At 64.6% G+C, this 16,363-nt stretch overlaps 3 protein-coding genes across 6 annotated transcripts in view; 2 read left to right on the forward strand and 1 right to left on the reverse strand.

The window, feature by feature from the left end:
- The window catches only part of STK11 (serine/threonine kinase 11), a 21,223-nt gene extending 20,013 nt beyond the window's left edge, over positions 1-1,210 (forward strand). The window contains exon 10 of one of the 2 annotated variants that reach the window (XM_054693010.1): positions 86-1,210. In XM_054693010.1, the coding sequence (XP_054548985.1) occupies positions 86-842 (757 nt within the window). In that variant the 3' untranslated portion in view covers positions 843-1,210. The remainder of the gene's footprint in view (positions 1-85) is intronic. The other variant, XM_037504923.2, reaches the window with a different exon arrangement.
- Positions 970-9,643, reverse strand: CBARP (CACN subunit beta associated regulatory protein). 3 transcript variants are annotated; one of them, XM_054693008.1, is made up of 10 exons: positions 9,610-9,643; positions 7,753-7,929; positions 7,507-7,646; positions 7,075-7,139; positions 6,594-6,738; positions 6,177-6,348; positions 5,813-5,950; positions 5,221-5,431; positions 3,866-4,046; positions 970-2,954 (listed from the first exon to the last, which is right to left on the reverse strand). In XM_054693008.1, the coding sequence occupies exons 2-10, from the start codon at positions 7,834-7,836 to the stop codon at positions 1,919-1,921; spliced, it is 2,172 nt and encodes a 723-aa protein (XP_054548983.1). In that variant the 5' UTR covers positions 7,837-7,929; positions 9,610-9,643; the 3' UTR covers positions 970-1,918. The 3 variants fall into 3 exon arrangements, with proteins under 3 accessions (XP_054548983.1, XP_054548984.1, XP_037360819.2); XM_054693009.1 differs by lacking the exon at positions 9,610-9,643 and having other exon boundaries at positions 5,221-5,332; positions 7,753-8,430; XM_037504922.2 differs by lacking the exon at positions 9,610-9,643 and having other exon boundaries at positions 7,753-8,430.
- A 2,702-nt stretch (positions 9,644-12,345) lies between these two features.
- On the forward strand, positions 12,346-14,584 carry ATP5F1D (ATP synthase F1 subunit delta). Its single transcript, XM_037504941.2, has 5 exons — positions 12,346-12,501; positions 13,025-13,178; positions 13,782-13,870; positions 13,991-14,116; positions 14,474-14,584. Exons 1-4 carry the CDS (start codon positions 12,361-12,363, stop codon positions 14,111-14,113), a joined length of 507 nt encoding a protein of 168 aa, XP_037360838.1. The 5' UTR covers positions 12,346-12,360; the 3' UTR covers positions 14,114-14,116; positions 14,474-14,584.
- Positions 14,585-16,363: the final 1,779 nt, after the last annotated feature.

Raw genomic sequence — 16,363 nt, forward strand, 5'->3', positions numbered from 1 at the left:
GGGCCTGTCTCCCCACCCACCGCTGGCCTGAAGGTTGAGTGTGTTGGCTGACCCAGCAGTGACCCGCCTTCTCTTCCCTCCGCAGCCTGTATCCAGGAGCCCCGGCCAGGGGCCGCAGCCCAGGTCCTTCTCAGTCTTCCTGCCACACGCTGGTCTGCTGCCTGCTGCCCAGGAAGGCCACCGCCACGCTCTCTGTGCTGGCCACTGCCCGGGAGGCCCAGGGGTCCTGGAGGGTTGCCCAGGGGGGGCAGCAGAGACTGGGGTCTGGCCCTCTCCTCATGGCCAGTGGACGTGATCTGGTGACTTTGCAGTCCTGTGCTGAGCCCTGTCCCCCGGCCAGGGGAGGGGGCGGGGGCTGGCGCGGGGCCCGGTGCAAAGCCTTGCCATGCACTTTATGTTTAGACTACTGGTTCTCGCCCTGCCCGACTGTCCTGCTCCCACTCTGCTACAAGGTCGCGTGCGCCCCTTGGGGACGTGCACACAGCCGCAGCGACGGTCCTTGGTGGGGACAGGCCTATCAGCCGAGATGCATGTCCAGCGCCCAAGGGAGCCAGGCGGCTGCCTTGTTTTTGTTGTTTGGTTTTTTTTTCTTTTCCTTTTTTTTTTTTTTTAAAGAAAAAATAAAACAGGTGGATTTGAGCTGTGGTTGTGAGGGATGTTTGGGGGTCGTCGGGTGGCTGGACATGAGGACAGCTGGGGGGCGGGGTCTGGCTCCGCCTCAGACCCCGCGGAGCCCACAGTGCAGGGGCTGGCCAGGAGCCTCATGCCTTGGTGGTGGTGGACCTGGGAGCCTGGGGTGGGTCTGCCTGTGGCCATGCCGGACCGCTGCATTCCAGTGGTAACCCAGCCTCCCCAGGGCTCAGCAGGCCCCTTGCTCAGCCCACAGGGCCTACTGCCCCACAGCAGTCGCCGGGAACCTGAGTGGCAGGAGCTTGAGCCTCGCTCCCCAGAGAGAACACGGAGTGACGTGTGCAGTAAATATTTATAATGAACCAGAAAACAAAACACGAGAGAAAACTCCATCACTGAATGGTACACAGATGGCATGAAGCTTTGAGGGGTGGGGCAGGGTGACTTGGCTGCCAGTGAGGGTGGCCCCCTCTTTTGGCAATAAATAAAGCTTGGGAAACTTGAAACCTTGGCCTTCTGGGTTTTGTGTAAGTCTCAGACACTGATGAGTCCTGGTGGCTCTTTGGACTGGACATGCGGCTGCGGGGGCAGCCTGGTCACCGACATGCGGAGGGCGGGCGCTAGCACGTGGACACCTGGAGGGGCCCTCCGGGGTTGAGGGCAGTGGCGGCAGCAGTGGCGGCCGCGATGGCAGCGGCAGCAAGGAGAGCCTGGTTATTGCTCGAGGGTGTAGACTGCCGAGGGCACACGCTGCATGAGGTAAACGGCTTCTGGGGATGGGTGGCCTCAGCCCCTGGCCAATCGCCCAACCAGGGCTGGCCCACTTGTCACCCACTGATCCTCAGCGCCTGCTTCTGTGGGCTCAGTGTCCGAGCCTTGGCACCCAGGCCAGCTGTGACTTGAGGATCTATCGGCCCTGGGAGCGAGCGCTGCGCAGGTGCTTGCGCCCGGGGTAGTCAGGCCCATTGATCCTTCAGGGCACATCGTGTGCAGGACCTGGGGGATGCTCACCAGGGCTCCTGCCACCACCCAGAGGCCGCTGAGGCCATGGGCACTGCATGTGGTGCGCAGGAGCCTGACGAGGACACTCCACCGCCCTCCCTCCAGTTCAGCCTGGGTCCTGGAGCTTTGGGATGCCGTGGGGATCCAGCCAACTGCCGGAGGGGTCTGCGCCAGCACACCTGGGGGCGGTCCAGGTGTCCCAGCCATGCCCCCAGCCATGCCCTGCCTTGGGGATCCCACGCCGCACGGGCCAGAGAGGCTGACTTGCAAGCAGTGGTTGCAGGGCTTAGACCGGGCTGTGGTCAGGGGATGTGGGCGCAGCGGCCGCCAGTGCAGGGACCGCGGCGACTGGCTGGGTGACACTCGGCGGGAAGAGTCCATCGTCCAGGTGGGCCACCAGCTTGTCCAGAAGTGCCCCTGGAGGCCTGGCGCACAAGCCTGAGCCCGGGCAGCTGCTGGTCCCACCAGGCTCCTCCTCGATGACAGGGATGGCCGGGGCAGTGCTTCCCGCTGGGTCGTCGGCCGCACGGTCGGGTGGGCAGTCGACACTGTCGCCGCGGCGCAGGGGTGCGCGCACCGGGCGGGGGGCAGAGCCGGGCAGGGCCGGACCCGGCGCAGTGGCTCGCGAGCCGGGGTCGCTGTGCTGCCGGCCACGCTGCCACTGCTTGCGAGTGTGCGGGTGTGCGCGTGTGCGATGGCGAGCCTGAGGGGCGTCGTCGAAGTGGGGGTCGTGGCGCAGGAATTCGTGGAAGAGGGCGTCGGTCTTTTCGTCGATGCTGTAGTCACGGCGCGGGCGGCGGGGCCAGGCGCGCGGGCTGTGGGGCCTGGCAGGTGCGTCGGCCGGCGTCCCCTCGAAGCTGCCGCCCACAGTGGCCACGTGGCCCGCGCCAGGAAAGGAGAAGCGCTCCTCAGAGGTGCCGGGAGGCCCGTCCTCGCCCGCGCCGCGGCCCTCGATGCTGGCATAGCCGCTGTCCATCTGCAGCAGCTTCCGTGGCCCGCTCGTCTCGCCATCCGTGGCCCGCGGCGTGGGCGGCGGCGAGGGTGGTGGGAAAGTGGGCGCGGGGCCCCCGGAGCCGGAGCCTGAGCTGTCGCCGCTGCGCACTGAGTCTCTGTCGTTGCCACTGCTGCTGTGGTCCGAGGTGGCAGCCGCGTGCAGCTCCAGAGAGGCCCGCAGGCTCCAGATGTCGCGGTAGATGGTCTGGGCCTGCTCTTGCCCCGCCTCAGACTCCTCCTGCTGCTCAGGCCCCTCGTCGCCATCGCGCTGCGGGGGGGACTCGGGGCTCGCTTCTCCCACAGCGCCAGCTTCCTCTGAGGTCCCTAGCCTGTAAGCCAGGCCCCAGCCGTGAGAAGGCTGCACCACCCTCGCCCCCCACCTCTCCCCCACCCTGCCTCTGGGTAGGGGAGGGTGAGCGCGGGTGAGGACTCAGTGCTTGGCCAGGCCCTGCGGAAGATGAATCGTTTTTGAAAAAGCTGCTGCCTTCTTTGCAGGGGATGCTTTTTGGATAAACCCTTTTCAACCGAAGTGTCTCTTACAACATCCGGCCCAAGAACTGCTGGTCGGACGGGGCTGGCCTCCCCCCTAGAGTTAGCCCTCTCCGGTCGGCCGGCCATGTCTTCCTGATGCCTCCAGGGAGGTGTGAGCCCAGCTCCGCTATCCCAGGTGACTTAGGGTAAGCCACTTAGCCTGCCCCCCCCCCGCCCCCCCAATCTGTATCGCCAATGAACCGGGACACAGGGAAGGTTAACTACTCAGACAAGGAAGTGCCCCAAAGTAGGAATCCTGCTCAGCTCCCTGCATCAGGTCCCCCGCCCCACACACCTGGGAGAAGCTTCACAGTTGCCCTGGGGCTGAGGGAGGGGTGCTGCTGGCAGTTTCTGATGAAGGGCTGTCCAGCCCCCAGGGGCACAGGCAGGCAGCAGGGGGCCTGCCCAGACAACCACACTCCCGTGGCAGCCCTGCCCCTGCAGGTCTTCTGTCTTGGGGACCCTGGGGCCCTTGTCTGGAGTCCTGCCCGCCCCGCTGCCCTTACCCAGTGTCCCCCTGCTTCCCTCCTCTGGTCCATGCTGGAGAGGTGGCCCCAGCGAGGCAGCCTCTGGGAAGGACGGTGGAGCCGGAGGGCCTCGACCGCCTGTCTGCAGGGCATGAAGCACGCTCCCTGGGCCACCTGGGGGGAACAGGGCGGGGCAGGGGCCCACAGGTCCACCCTTAGCACCTCTATCTACTGAAAAATACCTGCCGAGAGTGGGGGACGGGCTGGTGGGGCTGGCGATAAAGGGGCGGGGGAGTGAGAAGGCCGTGGAGTCGCCCGTGCTGCTGATGTACTGGATGAAGTCCACCCGGGGGGCGTCCCCCTCCTGCTCCATGCTCTCGCTGGCTGCCCGCTGCCGCTGGAAGTGGTGCCGCTTCGGGGAGCCTGTCAGAGGAAGGCAGTCAGCCTGCCTGACCTCCCAGCCCTAGGCCTCTCCCTGCAGGCCAGCGGGCACTGGCCCGGTCAGACAATCGTGTACCCCGCTGTGCCTGCAGGGAAACAGAGGCAGCGCAGCGGCTGAGGCAGGCGTGAGCTGCGGCGTCAAAGTTGAGCCATGGCCCTGGACAGACAGGTGTGGCTGCAGCAAGGACGTGCCCCAGACAAGGGTAGCAGGCACAGCCTGGTTCAAACACAGAAGCTAGGATGTAGGGGGGATGGAGGACGGGAGGCGGGGGCAGGGAGGGCTCCTGGGGAAGATGGTACAGCCCTGTCCTCCCAGATCCACCGTGGCGTGGGGAGTGCCCAGATACGGCCCCACCCCCACCTGTGGGCCTGCTGGCCAGTGGCCAGGACCCTCCCACGATAGGGGCCTGGGAGAAGCTGGGGTGGGGAGCCCTCGGGGTGGGGAGAACAGTCACCCAGCAAACAGGTTCTGTGCGCCTCTGCACCCACATCTGACTGTAATCACCCCTGGGAATCGCAGCAGGACAACAGGATCGGCTCTCCCTCCTCTGCTCCACTGGAGCCAACCCTCCCAACCTTGACAAGCCACTTGCACTGACCACATACCTTCCCCCCTCCCCAGCTGCCCATCCCTCCTCCCCGGGAGAGCAGGTGCCCAGCACCTCGGCCTGGCCCTACTAAGCACCCCTGGGCTGTCAGGGCTCCGCCTTCCCCCCACCCACACCCAGGAAGGAAGCCTGGCATCCAGGTCCCACATGACCAGGGGTCGGCCCTGGGTCGAGTCAGCCCCTGTGGGGCCGCATGCAGCTCAGCCCTCGCGCCCACACCCCTCTCACACTGTCTATGGCTCCTCCATGTCAGACAGGCTGTCTCTCCACAGAACCAAAACCAGCGCTGGCTGCTGCTTACAAGAGAGTTGGCTAATCCCATCTCCAGTCTGACAACCGCCTCGCCTGACGCCAGGGGAAGCGGAAGCAGGCCCCAGGACGCCCGCGGGCACAGGCGCCAGCCTCCAGAGCAGCCCTCCTGGGGCACAACGCAGCCCGGTCCTGCAGACCAGCTGCAAGGACAGGGCCAGACACCCGCTGGGGGTGTGGGCGGGTGCCGGGTCACAGAGGCCACCCTCTGACCTTGCTGCCCACGGGCCGCAGCTCACCTCTGGTGTCCAGACTGGATGCCCGCTGGCTGGGCTCCAGCTTCCATTTCTTGACCTTGAAGTAGGGGCTGGCCCCATCCAGGCTGGCATGTCTGCGCAGGCGGGTGAAGAACTGCAGGACAGGGAGTGCCCCAGAGCCTGGGCCCATGTCTCTGGGCCCCGCCACAGCCCCCAGCCCACCAGGCTTCATGCTCCTGGCACCCATGTCCAACTGGGAGGGGAGAGGGAAGCTCTCAGGCACACACGCCCCTGCTGCGTGCCACCTACACGCAGGCTCTGCGCTCACAGGCAGCAGCGGCTGCAGGCAGCCCCGACGGCCCCCACCAACACCCCGCGCGGCGCCAGAGCAGCAGGCACCTTTGCTGGGGGCAAGGAGGGCTATGCCAAGCCCAGGGACTCAAGCTATGGGGTGGGGCCGGCTCTCTCTGCTCTCCCCCACCCTGCACAGAAAGGGGCTCCCGGGCATGGACACTATGTCTCCTGCCTCCCCCTCCCCTAGGCGTGGCCTCCCTGGGTAAGGAGAACGGTCACGGGTAGGAGACCACAGGCTGACCTTATCCTGAAGCGGGGTGGGGAGGGGTGGGGGCCTCACCGAAGTGCCTTCCCCGGAGTCACTGGACGGCGAGGGGCTGATCTGGAAGTCAGTGGTGCCCGTGGCCGAGTTGTAGGGGTCACCTGGCAGGGCGGAGCTGGGGCCCACGGAGCGGCCGGTGAGGGCCTTCCCCGGGGGCTGTGGGACAGAGTCGGGGTAGGGGAGGAAGCAGTGACAGGTCAAAGAGCACGGGTGGGTGCCGAGGTGTACTGGGGCTCCACCTCCCGCTGCGCACCCCGCCAGCTCCTTCCCTGTCCTGGGATGAAGAGTCCAGTCCCGACACAGGGAACGTGCCCGCTGCCCACGGAGGTGACGCGGGATCCTGCCCACAGCCTGTAGCGGCTGTCACGCCCACCGCACTCACCTGGAATATGGCGAGGCTGGCCTTGGGGGGAGCAGCGGGATGGGGTGTGGCGGCCGCACTGGCCTCCCCCGAGTCACACTCGTGGATGGTGACAATCTTGAGGGGTGGCAGGTGCAGGTGGGTGAGGCGAGCGTTCTTCAGATGGTGGAAGTCGCCCTCTGTCAGTGTATACCTGTGCCCACGGGTGCCCATCAGTGTGCTCGCCAGCCCCCTCGCGGGCCCCGCGCCCCAGGGTGTTTGCGGTCCACACCGGAAACCCGCCTTCCGGCCCTGCTGGCCACCCTGCCGGGTCCGGGCACGGCAGAGCAGGAACGTGCACCCAGGAGAGGACAGTTCTGCCCTCAAGCCCACCCAGGGCCTCGGCTGCCCGGACCCTGCACAGCGGTGACCTCCCCGGGGACCCTCCCGCCCCCTTACCGACGGCCCTTGTCCTGTGCCTTCCGGCTCTGCTCAAAGAGGGCCGCCTCGTTGAAGGAGACTCGGCGCCCCGTGGAGCTGGCACACAGGAAGTGCTCGGTCTCGGCTTCCTGGCTCTCGGGGTCATCGCCCCTGCAGTCAGGGTCTGTGAGGAGAGCCAAGAGAGGGTGGGCCCCAGGTGGACCATGCCTGGTGGTGCTGGGCAGGCCACAAGGGTAGGGTGAGGAGGGATGGGGGGGCCCGTCTGACCGCTGGGGGGGCGGGGGGCGGGGCGGCCACTCGCTCATCCGCTCACACACTCACTCTCAGCACGCGCCTGCGAGCACCTACGCGTGGGCTTTAAGGAAACAGAGATGAGTCGGAATCGAGCTGCGCCCAGTCTGGTGGGGGAGACAGACAGACACAGACGGTCAGGCAGCCCAAGGGGCGGTGGAGGGGCGGGTGGGCACGCAAGTGGGGTGTGGCCTGGCTGGGGCCTCACCTGGGGCTGGGTGCGTGCCATTGTCCAGGTAAGTGGTGGTCACCTTCTCTGCCTCTGCCATGGCTCTGGACAGAAACAGGGAGGGGACAAGGTGGGATGCGGGCCAGAGAGGCTGCCCAGAGTCCCTGGGGCATCTTGCGGCCCTGTGCAGCCACCGGGACCAAAGGAGCCCCCTTGCTCTGCGCCCCCCCCACCAAGCTCCAGTCAACTGCCTAGAACCTACACCCAGAGCAGGGCCAACCCCCAGTCATGAACTTGCACACACCCACTACACGCGCACATGTGTGGGCGCCTGTTCCTCCCAGGGGCACACGGTACACTCACACGCACATGATCCTCACAGCACACACATCGCACTCACACATTCCTGTGCACCTGCCTCTCTGGCATGCACACGGGCCAGGCCCCGCGTCCTGGATGGCAAATGCACACCTGTTGAAGCGCCGGTGCACGTCCCAGCAGCGCTTGCACAACAGCAGCACGCCCGACAGCACCACAAGCGTGCCCCCCACGAAGAGTGACATCACCACCACCAGCAGCACATAGTTGTCCAGGATGGGGTCTGGCTCCACCTGGGAGGGCAGGGACCACCAGGTCAGCATGTGTGCCCTGGCCACCCAGCCCCCGACCTCCCACCCACCCCCTCACCAACAGCCCCACGGGCATCCCTTCACTCACAGTGGGGTGGCCTGTGGCGTTGTCCCAGGTGGTCGTCAGGGCGACTGTGGCGGCAGTGTCCGTGGCAGTGGTGGTGGGCTGCATGTTGAGGCTAGGAGGAAGGGCCTGGCGGGCAGGGCCTGCTCAGCTCAGCTCCTCCGTCCCAACCTCCTGCAGGAGCCACTGGAATCAGCCTCCCTGGTCAAAGCCCACACAGGGCAATGACTCATGGGAGCTGGGGGGCAAACCAACCCCTGCTCAGACCAGTGCCTGCACCGGACACCCATCTGCCCATCTCTAAAGCTGGGGAGGTGTGTGCACACTGGCCACTTCCCCAGCTTGAGGGGGTAGCCCGCCCAGGGGACGCCACGGAAGCCCTGCCCAGGAAAAGGGAAGCACCCCGGACAGGACTGGGGAAACTAAGGCTGTCAGCGCCCTCCAGAGAGACCCCAGGGACCCCGCCTGCACCATCGGGGGACAGGGAAGGGGCTGAACACCCCTGGAGATTAGTTCCAGGATGGCAGGGACCAGAGGGTCAGTCCTAGAGGGGGTAGCAAGAGGCCCCTGGGGCTGTCCACCCCCAAGGGCAGGGGCGGAGGAGCTGAGCAGAGCTACTCCTGGGTCACGACTTGGCGAGGTAAAGGTCTTCCCTCTGCAGAGCGCCAGTGGGAGTGAAAAGGACAAAAAAGGCGCATCTGTTCTGAGCCCTGAAGAATCTGGTTCCCATGGCGACCAAGCTAGCAGGCGCGGGGGGGGGGGGGGGGGGGCGGGTTGCCAGGGAGCACTAGGAGAGGGAGCAGCGCGGGGGAGGGAGGCCTCCCGCAGGGGCGGGCTCCAGCCCCCGGGAGGCAATATGGCTGCTGCGGCAGGACGCGCGGTGCCCAGCCAGAGACGCTGGCCGCCCGCGGCCGGTCTTCCGCCGGGGGAAACCGAGCCAGGGAGGGGCTCGTCACCAGGGAGGACGCTGCAAGCGGACGGCACCTGACTGTCTCCCCCGACGCCCGGCGCCTCCCGGGAAGGACTGCTCGGCCACGCGCGGGATCTCAGAGAAGTGTCTGAGCACGGGTGACCGGCAGCCCGGAGCCGGCGCGGCCCGCAGGGGCGTGGTGCGGGCGCTCCCCGAAGGAAAGGGAAAGCCTGCGCCCCGGCGTCCCCCAAGCCTTTCGGGCTTTGAGCTCACTGGACGGCGGGGGTGAACAGAGGCCAGGGGGAGGGAGGGTCCTGGTGGACGCCAAGTGTCCCCAGCGCTCCGGATCGGAGGCTGGTGGAGGGTCCCCGGATATCTGGGGGAGGGGCGCGCACAGGGAGGCTGGAAAAGCATTCAGGCTGGAGGAGGAGGAGGGCGCAGAGGCGCAGGGACGATGACAGGCGACCAGAGAGGATGGCCAGAGGCCAGGGGGAGAGGGAATTTTTAGGGGATAGGCAGGGACGGAGCAGAGAGCGTTGGTTCCCCACGGGCAGCCCCCGAGGTCCAGCCGGCCGCGCTCCCAGTTAGAACTCCCATCGCACCCCCCGACTCGTCTCCAACCGTGAGAAGGGGTGGCTGGCGGCCGAAGGGCAGGGAACCCGACTGCCGGCACCACGACGCGGGCTAAGTCAGGAGGCGGAGACGCCATTGCGCTCGCTGTATCTTCCAGGGGAAACTGAGGCCGGGAGAGCACGGGCGTGGGTCTCTGCGGGCCACCCCAGGGAGGTGACGGAGGCCCCGCAGGTCCGCCCCTCGCGCTCCGGGCGCCTCCTCTCCCTCCCTCCGGCCTCGCCAGGAAGGGTCGGTGGTCCTCGGCCTGGCGAGCCCGGGAGTCAGCAGTGATCCCGGGCCGCGTCGCCCCGGTCTGAGCCCCGCCCGCCCCAGTGCAGCTCCGGGCCCGCCGCGCCTACCTCAGCGCCGGGGTGCGCGGCCCATGGGCGGCGGGCGGGCGGGTGCGCCGAGCTCCCGGCTGGCTCCGGCGCCCGGTGGCCGCGGAGCAGGCGGAGAATTTATGAATGAAGAGCGCGATGCGCGGGGGAAGTGGGAGCGCGAGGAGGGGCCGCGCACGTGACCGCGTTGGCAGCGAGCCCGCTCCCACCTAGCCGGTGGCGCCCGGTCCCCGGCAGGCCGCCCCCGCCGCGCTTTCCGCCGGGTCTGGCTCGCTCCTGGCCAGCCGCCGCCTCCCCTTCCCTTCCGGTGGGGGCGGAGGGCGGTGCCTGCGCTCCAGGGCGACCCCTCCCCATGCGGACCCGCCCTCTCCCGCCCCGGCGGAATCTCCGCCCCGACCCCTACGGCGCTACTCCCCACCTCCGAGTCCCGGGGAATGGAGGGGGAACCAGGGGTTGGGTCCTGGGATACACCAATTCCCCTCCTTCGCCTCCCCAATTTGGTGGGGTTCCCAGGAAGTGCAGCCCAGGGGCTCGGTCACATGACCCCTTCCTCCTCTCCTGGCCAGACCGCCACTGTAGGCCTCGCCATGCACCCTGCTTTGTTGGTACCAGCAAATGGGCAAAGATAATAGGACACTATGTGTGCTGAGTGCCACCAGGTCCTGCCCAGCACCGGTGACCTCGGAACTACCTGGACGGAAATCCCATTCCTGGTCAACCCCAAAGCTGCTCCTCCATCTTCTTGCCTCACCTTTCCAAATGCTTAGGCCACAAACTTGGCCTCGCCTGGCGTCAGCCCGGTGGAGATCCATCCCAGCCTCACAATGACATCCCTTTCTCCTCCAGTGAAAACCAAAGGCCCAGTTCTACCTCGGGGCCTTTGCACCTGCAGATGATCACAATAGACAGCAGTTCTTTCCCTGTTCAGCTGCAGGATTCCTTCTCTGGTCTCTTTCAACTCTGTGCCAAGTGGCAAAGTCTCAGCGTGTCTCCTCTTGGCTACCTGTTCTAATATAGCGAACTTACACTGCACACTCTCGTCATCCAGTGTACTTTGTTTTCTGTGCCTCTACATGTTCTCTGTATATTTGCTTGATTGCGATGTGTGCTTCTCTCCACACTGAGTTCCAGGACAGCTTATTCACAGCTGGGTTCCAGGCTTAGCCCAGGACTGGCACACAGCAGGGAATGTAGTGATACCATTAGAGGAGAGCAAGAGGCAGTCTGCAGGATTGCTCCTTCAGGCAAATGGACAAGTTTGCAGAAGATCCACCTGTGAGGAGGTGCAGGGGACCATCTTGTGGTTCCAGCAGGAGAATTACATGGTCTGGCTTCAAATTTCAATACTACGACAGACATTCTCTTTGGCTTTGTGTGAAGCCTCCCACCCACAGTGAGACAGGAGAAGCAGGTGGGCCACTCAAGCCAGAGATGGTGGCCACAGTGGCCACGCCATGCTGAATAGACAGGCCTTGTGGATGAGCAGACCAGAGTTCCTGCATGATTCCAGGTTAGGGTCACAACAGGTGGAGCCCTCACCCATGGGTCACCCTGGAGCGGGGGCCGGAGAGTCATCACATGGGTCCCTCCATGTGGGATCCAGGGCCCCAGGGAACGGTGGGGGCTCCGCACAGGACGCATCGCTGGGAACGTGAATATGACCGTCTGTACAACCGCCACCTAGGGCCAAGGTGTCCCGGACAGTGAAACTGAGGCCCTCCACCCCAAGGGAGGGGTGCTCCTCACAACTCTGGACCTACCCTCCTGGGGCAGTCCGGATGCTGAGAGACAAGGGTGCACCCACAGCGCACACCGGGGCCCCGCAGTGAGCGAGGCGCACGCAGCCCCTCGGGAGTGTGGGGGCGAGGGGAGCGACGGCAGCAGCACCCGGCCTCAGGTCCAGCAGCGCGGAGAGCCACCTGCCCTGACCCGGACTCCGGCGTGGCCACGCCCCTCTCCCACGCCATGCCCCCTTCCGCGGCTCAGCACGAGCCCTTGGAGCCAGACTCGGCGTTTTCTGGGCGCCCAAGGGGAGGGGGCCCAGGGGCCAGAGCGCCTTAGCCGACCTGCGTGAGCGCGGGGGCGGGGCGGTGACGTAAGCGCCGCGAACGAGCCTGCGCGGGCCGCCCGCGAAAGCGCCCTGACGTCAGCAGCGCGCGGGGGCGGGAGCCGAGCCTGGTAGTGACGAGCGCATTTCCGGGAGGCGGGCGCCCCCTGACGATGGGCGCGGGGATTGCCGTCGAGCCTTGGCAGTGCCGCCTGGGGTGCCGTGTCCTGGACGCCTGCACCATCCCGCCCCCTCTTGCTTCTTTTTTTTTTAAAGCATTTGTCTCCTAACTCTGTGTGCTTTGCTTATTTCGTTGAATTGCTATTAAACTCCCCAACCACCCAAATCAGAGCCGGATTGTTATTTTCGTGATGTTTCTCCAGCGCCTGACACCCAGTGAGCGCCCCTAAATCTTGACCTCAACTCAGGTATCTCCGTCGTGCAGGCTTCTGCTTCTGCCTCGCGATAACCGTCTAAACGACCCCGCGCCAGCCCACCAGGCTGAAAGCCGGAAGTAAACTACAATCCCCGGCATGCCGCGCGCCCAGCCTGGCGTCGTCGTCGTCGTCAACGTCGCGTGCGGCCCGCCGGGAGTCGTAGTTCGCGCGTGCGCCCTCGCCCGGATTCCGTCTCCCAGACGTCCCCGCGCGCTGTCCTCCGCGTCCTCCAGGCCGCCAGTGTCTGGCTGGAGTGCGTCTGCCGTAGCCGCCGCTGCCGCAGCCGCCATGCTGCCCGCCGCGCTGCTCCGCCGCCCCGGTTTGGGCCGCCTCGTACGCCAAGCCCGTGCCTACGCTGAGGCCGCCGCCTCCGCGGCCCCCGCCGCGGGTCCCGGACAGATGTCCTTCACGTTCGCCTCTCCCACGCAGGTTCGGACGCGCGGCCTGGGCTGACCCCGCGGGGGTCTCCACGCCCTGGCCGGACCCGCGCCCCTGCCCCGTATGGTCCGGAATCAGAGTCCCCTAACCCTCAGATCACCGATCCCCAATATCGAACCCAGTCCGTGGTCCTTCCCCCTACCGACTGGTCAGTGAATCCTCCAACCTCCAGGTCACCTACCCCCGACCCCGGGATCCGTCATCCAAGGGTCGAACTTGCATCTAAATCTAAGTTGCCCCTTTCCCGGTGTAAGTTCTTCTGGCGTTCCCCTCTCGGGCTGGGGTGCCCCTCTGGACTCTTCCTGTGGAGGCACCTGGGTTTCATTTTCTTGCAGGTGAAGGCAGTGAGGCATAGTGAGGCCGGGGGTCCTGCTGAGGACCAGAGCTGAAGCATTGGGCCCCAGCTCACGGCCTCTGTGCCCCAAGCAGGGATCAGGCATTCCCTGGCTCCTTTTCTGTTGGGGAGACTGAGGTCTGGCTTTCGTGGGACCCACTTCACATATGTGTCCTCCAGGTGTTCTTCAATGGTGCCAACGTCCGGCAGGTGGATGTACCCACACAAACAGGAGCCTTTGGCATCCTGGCAGCCCATGTGCCTACCCTGCAGGTCCTGAGACCGGGTCTGGTTGTTGTCCATGCTGAGGATGGCACTACCACCAAGTACTTCGGTAAGTTGTGTGTTGAGGGGACAGACATGGACTGGCAGGGACCACACATTCCAGAAGGTAGGTACCTATCTCTGTCTGGCGACATGAAGTAGGCAGAGTGCCCAGGGCACCCACATGGACATCAGGAAGCAAGCCAGAAGCAACCTGAGTGCCTCTGCTGTGGGCAGCTGTGGTTAACTGGCCTAGAGGAGGTTAGAGGGGCCAGGAGGTGGAAAGAGCAGTAAATTCTCCTCTGGGTAGGGACAGCCAGCTTAGAGGAAATCTGGCTGTGCTGAAGGAGCTACACCGAGAAAGCCATTCTGCCAGCATTACTGAGTCGAGACACTCAGGATTTGAACCTGGTTATGCTGGTAGGTGGAGGGGACTCTGCGTCCATCGCTGGGCAGATGTCCCCAGTGACCTGACCCCACATGCACCTTCAAGCTTCCCTCTTACCTGTCCTTTTACCCTACAGTGACACTAGATGCTTGTCCCTGGGTCTGAACCCTGGACCAGCAGTTGCAGCCATACTCAGGAATACCAGTCAGGGTCTTCCTGGGGCTTCTGGCCCAGCAGGCCTCACGCCTGAGATGGCAGTCTCACTCCCCCACTCCCACTCTGCAGTGAGCAGCGGCACAGTCACGGTGAATGCAGACTCTTCAGTGCAGCTACTGGCAGAAGAGGCAGTGACTTTGGACATGCTGGACTTGGGGGTGAGTGTCTCAGGGGAAACAGACCTACATCTAGCAGGTGGGAGTTGTTCAGATCTCCTGGCTGCTGGTGAGGGGAACCGTGGGGCTAGCTTGACTCTCACTACCACCCTACCTCTGTAGGCAGCCAAGGCGAACTTGGAGAAGGCGCAGTCGGAGCTGTTGGGGGCAGCAGAAGAGGCTTCAAGGGCCGAGATACAAATTCGAATTGAGGCCAATGAGGCCTTGGTGAAAGCCCTTGAGTAGGCGGTGCGTACCCCCTCCTGGCGGGGAGTTGGAACCTAGAGCTGGGCAGGGGGTTTGTGTGGGTGCAGACTTGGGGTGTGGGAAGACCAGCCCACTTGCCTAGACCTGGAAGGGTCCTTGGCAAAGAGACCACTAGGGGGCAGCGCAGGGCTGGCTTCTGCTCCAGGTACACCCCTGGGCTTCAACCCCAGCCCGGGCCCTGCTTTATGTGTGAAATCTGGTAAGCCCCCTGCCAGCTCTGGGGGACTTGGTGGGTGGAGGTGAGCACAGAGATTTGCTCAGCCCTGAGGGAACTGTCACCACTCCTTTGGCCCAAGTACCCCCAACCTGACAGAGCCCGTCACCCATCTTCCCCTGCAGTGCCTGCCAGATACCTGCTTCCATTTACCTCCAAGGACAGCCTGCTTGTGGTCCATAACCCCAATTAAAGACCGAGGAGTCCAACTTGTGTGCACTGGTTTTGTGTCCTGCTGGGGTGGCTATTGGGAGGGGTGCAGGCTTTACCCTAAGAGGGTGGGGTGGGGACAAGCAAAGGTCGCCAAGAAGGGCTAGGGTAGCAAGCAGGGTGTGGCTGCTGCTCCTGAGCCAGGCCTGGGCTGCTGGACAGACACCTGGGACTCTGCCCTGCAGGGCTCAGCTCCTCAGTCGCCTGGGAAAAGGCAGGTCTTGCCTGCTCCCACGAAGGCTCCACCCTATGTTCCCTGGCTTGTGGGTGGCCCAGGCTGGCTGGGTACTGATTCCTGGTGGCGTTAGCACCTCCATGGCACCAGGCCCTGGGCTGGCCCCAGATGGGGTGGAGCATGTGAACGGGGACAGCCCTGGCACGGCCCAGGTTCTGTGTTCTTCCACCTCCTCTCTGCAACTGAGGAACCCATTCAGGCACCGGCTTCAGGTGCGTGCAAGAGTCTCCTTGCCCCCTTCCCAGCCCTGGGCCAGTGGACTGGCAGGGGATTCCAGGAGCGTGAGTGTGTGGGAGCACTTGGGCCTCTCCATGTGTCATCAGCAACCAGGAGGTGACGGGGAGGTTACCCATGGGGTGTTAGCTTGGGTGGGCTATGCACATGTCATGGCCCCTCAAGTTACTGTTCTGTGGCCACACTTGAGGTTGGATATGATGGGAGATTCAGAATCTTTGAGGGACATCCTTTTGGGTGCCACTCCCCTTGGACCTCCAAGGCCCAAGCAGCTGCCTCCTCTTCCTCAGTAACCAAGAGCCTAGAGAAGGATGTGACAGCCTTGGAGTCACAGGTGCAGCCCCACCCTCCCCATATCCCAGCTTGGCTGGGAGCCCAAGTCCTAGAGTTCCTGGCCAGAGCCCTAGTGTTATAAATAACACCAAGGGCGCAGCGGGGAGACCTGCCTCAAGACCCTGGTCCAGTGCCCCCGTACGGGAATTTCCTGTCTGCCCTCTGGGTCCTGAGAGTCCTCATCCCTGGTGGGGGACACAGCTAGGGCCCCAGCACTCTTCTCCTAGGGGGAGGGTGAGCTTTGCAGATGAGTCTCAGGAGCCTTGAGCCTGACATCAGTCTTCAGGAATAGCCCACAATGACCTGTCCCGGGGCTAGAGGTTCCTTGGGTGAGAGTGGGGTCACAGGGCTAGGGACCAGGGGTCAAGACCTTTTCAAAGGGAGCAAGACAGTGCATTTGACTTTGTCACCCTCCTGGGACAGACCCAGATGTATCCAGGACTGGAACAGGGAGATGCTCTGGAATAGGGGAAAGAAAACAATCAAGGGTAACTTAACTCATTTATTAATTTGGACTTGCTGGACCAGACACACAACCTCTAGTGACCCCCCACTTCCAAGTGTGACTTGCAGACCCCACTCCTGAAGAGGATCCACTCCCCCCAAACTGGAAGGCGAGGTATGGTACAGGTCTGAGATAATGAGCCCTATCTCCCTGGGGAGGGTCCCATCACGCCTGCTCCTCCAGCGTCAGGTACTCCCTCTGGAAGCCAAGCCTACAGAGCCTCCCAATCCCTGAGGGGCAGTCCCTACACCCCCATTTGCGCCCCCTTTCTTGAGCAGGACCCTTGGAGCCCCCAGCCACAGCTCTATCCCTGGCGCTAGTTAATCGCTCCATAAACGCCCTCTGAGGTCACCGTTAAGGGATGCAGGGGCAGCTGACTTGGCAGCTGCAGGGGCACCCCCACTCCAGGCAGGTGACTAGGGCCTGTTTTCCTGGACCGCGGGCGCTGACTCAGGGCACCCCCCCCTTGCCGCCCCCTCACGCGGCGCCCCCAGGCGG

Source organism: Talpa occidentalis, unplaced genomic scaffold (genome assembly GCF_014898055.3).
Source record: "Talpa occidentalis isolate TD23 unplaced genomic scaffold, MPIMG_talOcc4v2.1 talOcc4.12, whole genome shotgun sequence".
NCBI lineage: Eukaryota > Metazoa > Chordata > Mammalia > Eulipotyphla > Talpidae > Talpa > Talpa occidentalis.